General features: G+C 44.0%; 1 protein-coding gene across 1 annotated transcript in view; it reads right to left on the bottom strand.

The window, feature by feature from the left end:
- Positions 1-4,570: 4,570 nt before the first annotated feature.
- Positions 4,571-9,495, bottom strand: part of T265_03489 (hypothetical protein) — a gene marked incomplete at both ends in the record, with an annotated part of 14,104 nt that continues 9,179 nt past the window's right edge. The window contains 2 exons of the mRNA XM_009167989.1: positions 4,571-4,785; positions 5,788-5,914. Coding sequence (XP_009166253.1) covers positions 4,571-4,785; positions 5,788-5,914 — 342 coding nt within the window. The remainder of the gene's footprint in view (positions 4,786-5,787; positions 5,915-9,495) is intronic.

Below are 9,495 nucleotides of genomic sequence, written 5' to 3'. Positions count from 1 at the left end.
TATTATAGTCTTAGTGATTACAGACAGTGTGTCTATATCTTGGAGGAACAAAAAGACCAACGTACGAGCACAACATCGAAACAGGGTTGACTTAGTGCAAATACTGGACGCAGTAGGTGTCCTGAAATCCAAGCCGATAAGTTCTATTTGCTGCTCAATGGATTCCGGTTCGCTACGAAGTACACATAAGGACGTCAAGTAAAGTCATAACCAGTTGATTCCTGCTGAGTTACGAAAGCATTTGGAAACAGAGAGTTGAAGATTAAAAGTCCTCAGATCGATGGGGCAGGTTTCACATCCGTAAAGTAAGATTTCTGTTTTACGTGTTTTGTATCCATGACCTTTCAGCTTTAGAAAAATGTGTCTTTGAAGCAATAAATAACGCACATTTTCATCTTTTGTCCCAGCGTTGATAAAACGTCTATCAACTTCACCTGGCCATCAAAGCTGCCAGGATGAGCAGACTGAACAGAATTCTCTAGTCGATCACTCGGGGATTTCAACGGGGCATGAGAATAATGGAAGCAATGGACGGTACAATTCCCAACTGAGATTTTGTCCTAACGTTGGGGTTAACCTATACAAAAAAAACCCGAGAAGCGGTGAACAGCTGTTGCATCCTTACGGGAGTCATCAGCAGTGCGCATCCACGAAACTCTCTTGAAACGAGCATCAATCTGTAGGTGGCTCATGGGTTGCAGATTTGCACGATGAGTGAAACTTCCATCTGAGACGTCATCACCCTCTGAGTTCCGTGATCTGAGCACTGCCGATGATCCCCAACAAGGATAACCCAACGGTACAGTGTTTCTGAGCGTTTCAGCACAGACTGGCTCCACTGATAGGACAAAATCTCCATTGAAAACTGCCAATATCCTCACACTAGGATGACGATTTTGTCATCTCTTTTAGATGAATAATTGTAGTTACTATTGGAAAACTTCAAACTCGTCCTATCTGTCACGAAAACTGCTTGAGATCAACAGTTCTGAAACATAACTTGGCACTTAAGAAGTACCAATATAGCTCGCGAGCAGGTTGACAAAAGTGTTACGGAGAATGAAACAAACGGTGACTGGGTGAACCTCTCTCCACGTCAACAGCTAACTCCAAGTCCGATGGAATATCCGCAGGAACGATGTTGAAGTTCAGTGAATTTTATAGATGCAGCTCAGTAAAGGACATCAACCCTAGTCGACGTTATGTTAGAGTCTCTAAACTTAATGGATTACTACCGGAGGGCGTTGTTGACTAAATGATTGAAATATACTGAAATTCGCTATGAAGACAGCTTGTTGGATCTTTCTGCCGGATCACTTTTGCAAGAAATTGATACAGAGCCTCGTCAGAGCTTGTGATCGTCCGAAAAGCTTAGGGTCAAATCACTACAAGAAAAAATCGTAAGATATAAAATATGCTTCTGTATCCTGTGCTACATTTTAGCCGGCAGTTTGACGCATCTCGTACGTTGTATGCTGCTTATAAAGTCACTAGAAGCATGCTCTATCACCAGCTGTTTGCTGTTCATGGTGAATGATTGACGAGTAACGCTGAAGGGGGGGAATATACGGTGACAGTTGGCAAGCAAGTACCTCCTCATTAGGTAAAAATCGTCAAATTATCCAGTATATCGTTGAATTTGAGCTACTGAGCAGCTCCGAGAAGCCCTGTGGCGAATCAGTGTACCTGAGACCCAAAAGCAACTCTGTCGACGGCAGACAAGTAATTGGTGGGGGAACTTAATAGTTCAGCAGTGTGGTTGGGCCTCACCGATGGGTTTATGCGTGCTCCCTCGCCGAACTTCTCCCTGTAACCCCCGCTGTACTAAATTCACATGCTCCAAAACAGTCTCCGGCCTTTCAAATCTAGGCTGGCGTCTATTTGTACGATTAATCGGTGGTTGGCATCAACTCAAGGTCACTTGGACACAAACACCATCTGTTGGGTCGTGCAAATTTACGAGACTATAATCAAAGACTTTGGGATGTGCTTATGAGTTCATCGTTCCTCAGAAGCAAGAATGACTTTGAAGCTAGGGGCAAGTATATTAAGGAAGCGAGTTGTCGGTTGTGCAACGGGTACTTTCATTGAAGAAGGTGTCCAGCACCAGAAGCTGCGTTGGATGGGACATGGGTTGCGTATGCCTGGCCAACGTTTGCCGAAGAGAGTGCTGTTTTCCATACCCAACTCAGAGTATCGGGAGCAGACAGGTGGCCAACCCTTGACTTGGCAGAGGAGTATGAAGGAGATCACGAAACGCTTGGGTGCTCTCGGTGCCACTCGGCTTCCAGGATGGGGACCGTGTGATCCTCACTGCGCCTGGTTGGAGACGCTGCAAAATATGGCTGCTAATCAATGCAGTGGCGTTCTCATTGTCAGTTTTTATCCAGATCACCTGAATGAGTGTTTGGAGGTGTAGGCACTTCGGAATGATTGCAGTAAGCCAGCACTACGTACCTTTCCGTCCACCCTTATTCTTCTCTTCACAATAAGGCTTCCAAACAAATCATGGTTGTACGGCAGCGAAGCATTGGTGTTGCTGTTGTGCTGTCGATGATGATGATCATGATAGTGAACAACTGAAGCTTATGTTTCCCGAATCCAACGAGCGCATGGATAATCAAGTGATAACCAACCTGAACAATCAATGGAACTCACCATCTGATATTCTGGCCTCCGATTGAAGCATAGGGTAACCTGGCCTTGTGCGGTAAATCCTACGTCTGATCCACATGTCTCAACTGTCGGCTGTAGACATGTTGCATCATGCCGTATTACCAACACCGCAAAGGTCTTTGGTGGTATCATTTGGACTGGAGGAATGATTCGAGTTACCGACCGACTGAAGTGAGAAACGCGGAAATTTGGCAAAGATTCCGGAAGAATGATTGACGTGTGACAGATTTGTACGAACCCGACCTCTGCCTCTCGACTTCTCCTGTCTAGGCTTGAGCGACCTGACAGTATCCCACCCCTCGTGCTTCCGTCGGGTGGCATGGCAGCCAGGTACCGAAAGGGTGTTACAGCTTTACGATTACGAAATTTGTCCACATAAACTCAAGTAAAGACAAGTTACATGTCTGCGCCTGGTTTTCACATCTTTTCACATGAAATTCAGAAGGAGAACGGTTTATTTCAATGTTTTGCGGGAAGCTACCTAAGCCATGCTCTCAGTAGCTTGATACATTCAACAATGATGGTTGAGGATCCTTGTTTCCTGACGAGCAAAACATGGCAGTTTTAATAGAATAAATCTGCGTAAAAGCTTATACAGATATATCATTGTTCCTCTAGATAATATACATTCATGGACGGTCCACTGGAATTTCTGATCCTCAAGAGGCTAAATTTATTTCAGGCAACCTAACAGCCATGAAAAGAAACTTTGAGGAGACCGCCTTGTAGAAAAGTTTCGATTTCCATCGTGACTTGTCATACAGTGGTTGTAGCTGCCACAGTTTCTTTCACCGACGATTCGGAGAGGTGGGGTACTTAGGTGCGCATTGAAGGCGGGAGCCGATATGTTGGTGTGTAAATACAGCACTATCAGTGGACTGTCAATTGGGGGATTAGGAAGGGAGCTAAGCATGGAAGGTAATGGCTTGGATGGAAGAGCGTTTTTAAGGGCGCCACTGGACCAGGTCTGACAATGTCCCCAACGATTGATATGGTCCGTCTCGGGGTCCCCATCCAGGAAGACGGTAATGACCAGCGCAGGTGAGTCTGGTGCTACTGAATGCTGCCGGTTCCACTCTCTGGGGACCCCCATCGCAACTACACATCAGTCAACAGACCAGCCTTCCGAATACGCAAAGATACCTAATGACCAGCGCAGCTGAGTTTGCTGGATATTCTGGTCCTACTGGATGCTGCCGGTTCCACTCTCTGCGGACCCCATCGCAATTACATATCAGTCAACAGACAAGCCTCCCTAATACGCAAAAGTGACCTGGGGAAGTCAGTTAACAGCACGAAAGAACAAAGGCAATGCAGAGTAATATTTTGGTTCGACTCTCTTCCAGGAGAGCTTGATATCGGCCGGCTGAAAAGTTGCCTTCAATTTTAGGTTCGTGTGACTGGTTAAAGGAAATGGCGACGACAAAACAGTTCGTTCTGGAAAAAAACAAGTTTAGTGAGTAGTATAAATCTATCACCGTTTAGCCATCAATTAGCATCATATCAGTGCAGCTAACATGTGATGATGGTAAAAGTGTAGGTGCATTGGCACTCTATTACGGCCAACAAATGTCACATTGTGATTGACAAACAGACAGCAAACGAACAAGTCGATTCAACATTCCATGTGTGTTAGGGCTTAAGTATTGATTTAAAAAACTCACGAGACATTAGAGTTCTGATAACTTGGCCTCCTCCTGTATAGAACTCAGGACTTCCATATGGGCTTGAGTAACCTGTCAGTATTTTAGCTCTCTAGTTTCCCTCAGTTGGTATGCCAGCTACTCATCAACAGGGTGTTTCAACTGGACAATTATCATTACTATTATCAGGGTTAGTAGTATAGTAAGTCCGACATGATCAACAGCAAAATGTAGGCTAAAACAATACATCATTACTTGAGGACAGACCCATTCAGTCCCTGATCAGCCTTCTCAGGATCCAACGCAGTACTTGTTTGTTCCAACAACAGCGGTAAGTCGCTATTATTCCTGAGCGAAATTGTGTCGAAGATCACTCCCCAGGAATCCACTCGGGGCAGTTTTATTCGACCCTTATCGAGCGTGAAATTCGGCAAAAATGGTTCTTCGTTTTTCTGGAACGTGTTTCCTGAAAGTTATCAAGGTAAATCAAAAGGTTTATGATAAAATTCAACAAGAAATAGAACAGAATGTTTACCATTAATTCAATCTCACGTTTACAGTCGTTGTTAGTCTACTGTCTACAAATGGGTCTCGGGCATTTTAAATGAAAACTAAGCTAAAGCTCTACGTATCTGTGGGAAGAAAGATCTAGTTGTGTATTCAACAGCGCCACTCGAGAAAGAAGATAATCCGTTTTTGTAATGCATTACTCACAAGGTTGCTGAAAATTCGTCGACGGTTTCTCGCTTCTTGGGGCTCATCAGGTAGGCGCAGTCCCCGAGTTCTACTTGAGGAGGAATCATTTTGACATCATTCGGTCAGAGGTTTGCAATCAACATCCTACTGCCACGATTATCTCATCTTGCGGGGTTCTTGTAAAACGAAGTGTATTTGCTATCGGCTGTTCACATAAGGGGTAATTGTTGAATCATTCCGTTCAGTCCCCGTTTATAGCTTGGGTAGAAAACAGCTGTTTTTTTCTCGAGAGTTACACTCATTTGCAAATCAATGTGGTTTTCACGGGAGACTTAACTGAATCTCTCGTTTATGATATTCCACAACTGAATGTGCTGCACACAGGCCGCCTCATGATTCAGTTGGCACGATATTTTCATAAGGGAAACTACTCACAAGGTTGCTGAAAACTGTTCGATAGCCCACGACCGGCTTCGCTCTTCTTAGGGCTCATCAGGTGTACGCAGTCCCTGAAGTTCCGTCAACCCTATCTTCTACTTGAAACCAATCCGTTTTCATCAAATCACATCAGGATCTTTGCTTATTGGTCAGCAATCTCTCAGTGGTTTGAGGGTATGAAGTGAGTCACAGTAAAATGTGACTAAATTCTTTACCGTCTGAGTATACTTGGAAGTTTCCGAATTCATTAGTAACAACAACGTTGGAAAATTACTCATTTTGTTGCAATTTATCGTCCATACTTCTAAGGGAATCCATCACGTAAGCAACTCACCAAAACAGTGAACTATGACGCAGATCGGTGGCACTACACAGTCCGAATCGGTCAGGCTGCAATCTCTAAAAGCACGGAATGAGGCGAATCCTTCGAACTCGTGGAAGAAGAACTGGCCCAGTCGGGTCTAGAAGAAAGAAATGGATCAATTGATGAATACCTCATTGGAAACGCACTTAGATAGGTCAGATGAGAGAAGACATCCACTTTGTTTCTGCATGCGCGAAAAAATCCAGGACTCTTGTAAGAAACTGAGTAGAAAAAATGCAGATCTTAAAGACTCGTTTATCCAGGCTATTTTTGATTTGGAATTGAGGAATCTTTCACCTCCGGTATTTTGAAGCCAGTCTTGGTTACCTCAAAATAACCGTGTTTCTTTCTCAAGTAAAAAGAACCAAAGCCGACAGACTAAAGAAGACCAACTCAGAACGACCTGTCAGACAAAGAACTTGGTTACGATTTATGAGGCCGAGGTATTTGGTCACCGCACTTCGCTAGAACAGGCTAGCGTACAAGCTTGACCCGTGACAGTCCGAGAAAAATTTTTTTCGTAACAAGAAGAGAAAAGAATGGCAAGCGAGTCAGCCGTTTCTCGGAAAAGTGGTCGCCGCGGGCTTTCAGATTATCTCATTTCTGGAATTACTCTACTGAGTTTAGTCAAATTTCGCTAACTTCAGCTCACACCCGGGGAACTGGAGTTACAGGAGACCGCTTTTCTCTACAACCGTGTAAGAAATTCCTCAACCCTCAGAAAGCTGAAGCATATTTTGATGCCCAAAATAATCCTCTGGAGAAAGTTTCCACAAAAAAGACACTCAGAAAAAGAGCACTTGAAGCTAACTAAAATTCAAAGCAATGATACAGCAAACTGAATTGGGGTCGACGAATACTCTATTGAGTAGCTTTCAAGAGGAAAATTGATTCTTGGATGACTTTTGTGGATGTCTTTAGTGTACTTTATCTCATTCTAAGTGTCCACTATAAATGTTTATTTGCAAAACTCGATAGCTGCATATAGTTGCTCGCTGGAATCTACTCATCACCAGAAAATATGAATACATGGTCTAGTCACTGTACGACAGTTGATTATCAGCAAGCAAGATGGGGACTGTCAGGACGAACCCAGACATGGAAAAAGAACATGTGCTGAGAGCGACGCATCCTCAAGGTCACCATCGGTACGACACTTTCGGAAAGCAGGTGCGTTGGCGGAGCTGACCAAACATGGCTTCGCAACATAAGACCAGTGGATTGGGATGAAATGGCTCAAGATTGGAACACCGCCATTGACTGTACCGAACGAACAAGCAAACGACCATATTTGGCCATTTGGTCACCCTATATATTTACGCAGGGGCTCTGTATGTTTTGTCCTGACAATACAGCCGTGACCCCAGTTCTCTGTCTTCTCCCTATCGCGTAGTCTGGCAGGCTCAGTGCAGGCGTAACCAATAGACGGGCGCCCATGATACAACAGTGAGATGCATTCGTTTGACTGGCCTCTGATATGGCGTACAGTTTTAAACAAAATAAAGTGCAGTATTCCACATTTGGAGGGTCACCCTACAGAATATTTATTACAGATATATACATATCTGTAATAAAATGACCCATCTTTGCATGGACTCATTTAATCCATAGCAAAGTTACATTTCTGACGAAGTTGCACGGAAGTGCCGCACAAATTTAGTGTAGCTGTGAAACAGAGTTTAAGCCAACGGGATCCCAGCATTTTCCTATTATTCTTTTGGGGTCCATCTGGTCTGCTTTGAGATCATAGATTTCTTGACTGTCCTCCTGGGTTCCGAGGACTCTTGCTTTGTCCGTTCTTCTTTACTTGCTTTTCAAATGAGTGACGGCGCACAGTGGACATTTTGTTGTCCACCGGCGAATAACAGTTTGCTACCAGAAATCGAAGAGCACTGAGCACTGCTTGTCCACTCAGGTCGCCAGCGGTAGGGTAGAAAGCGTTTTTTATTCTAGCTGAAGACAAAATGACATCAAATTCAATGTTTTCAGTCACAGCTTTATCTCGAGTTGCCTTTTCATCCCCTGGTGACTGATTCACTTGGAAATGTAGTCCGGAATTTGCAAGAACCCTGGTTAAAAAATTAAAAATCCTAGGAAACCGGTGCGAAAAACTGATAGGATCACTCCACAGTACCACCGACCGATAAAAGATCTTGACAACGCTCGTTGGCTTTCTCGATTCAGAATCCTTCTACGTCATTCTTCTTTATTTTAGAGGTGTGTGGTTTGGATAACTCCTTACCTGACATCTCATTTTTTCCACAGTGAGCATTAACTCTGATTTTCTGGTCCCATATACTTAATTCCTTCTCTAATCACTGTTGTGCTACGGACTCCGCGACCAAATCTTCCGTTGGGTGGAGACCAGAGCCAAATTTTCACAAAACCAAAACCTTTCGGAGATGGAACGAACTCAACCACTAACTTGCTGTATTCCTGTGTCCTTGCTCCTATTAATTCAGGAAACCAGCTGCGATATTAAGTATTCCACATAAAAACCACCAAGCCAAATGCGCTCCCCGTTGACGAGCGGCATGTGCACCTACCTTCCTGATCATGTGTTGCCTGTAAATCGGACTATCATACACATTCCCGTAACTGGATGTTGAAATCACAACTATGGTCGTAATGTAATTCGGTTTTATACGCGTAAGGTTGCTGAAAATATTTCGGTGGCCCACGACTGGTTTTTTCCTGCGGCAAGTATTCCACATAAAAACCACCAAGCCAAATGCGCTCCCTGTTGACGAGCGGCATGTGCACCTACCTTCCTGATCATGCGTTGCCTGTAAATGGAACTATCATACACATTCCCGTGACTGGATGTTGAAATCACAACTATGGTCGTAATGTAATTCGGTTTTATACACTGAAAATATTTCGGTGGTCCACGACTGGTTTTTTCACTTCCTGCGGCTCATCGGGTAGGCGCAGTCCCAGAGTGTCCGTCAACTTTATGCTCTACTTAAAACCAAGTTTCACAAACTTAGCAAAGTACATTCATTTGCAAACCAATTTGGTTTCGCGGGAGACTCACCAGGGACCCAGCTGAAACTCTCGTTTAGAAAACATCATAAACAAGAGATTCAGCTGGGTTTCAGGTGACTTTCTCGCAAAACCAAATATATTTGCAAATGAATGTATTTCGCTAATTCGGTTTTACTTCCAAAAGCCATCGTCATGTGGCGTGAAAAGTGCATCGGATCGGTAAGTAATGCATAGATCCCTTCCCAATCCCTCCACTTAACAGTTCACCTACAGTGCTGTATTTACGCACCAATTTATCAGCTCCCGCCACCCCACCTCCTTGAAGCATCGATGTACGAAACCGTGGCGGCTACAACCACTGTACGACAAATACGAGGTTCTTACAGGTGACGATGACGATGAAGATGATGATGATGATGATGATGATGATGATGATGACGATGATGATGATGATGATGAGGAGGAGGAGGAGGATGATCATGATGATGATGACGATGATGATGATGATGACGATGATGATGATGATGATGAGGAGGAGGAGGAGGATGATCATGATGATGGTGATGATTTTGATGATGATGACGATGATGATGATGATGACGATGATGATGATGATGATGATGATGATGGTGGTGGTGGTGAGGATGATCATGATGATGGTGATGATTTTGATGATGATGATGATGATGA

The sequence above is a fragment of the Opisthorchis viverrini genome (assembly GCF_000715545.1).
Source record: "Opisthorchis viverrini unplaced genomic scaffold opera_v5_50, whole genome shotgun sequence".
Taxonomy (NCBI): domain Eukaryota; kingdom Metazoa; phylum Platyhelminthes; class Trematoda; order Opisthorchiida; family Opisthorchiidae; genus Opisthorchis; species Opisthorchis viverrini.
Note: the sequence above shows the minus strand (reverse complement) of the source record. Positions and strands in the feature narration are given on the sequence as shown.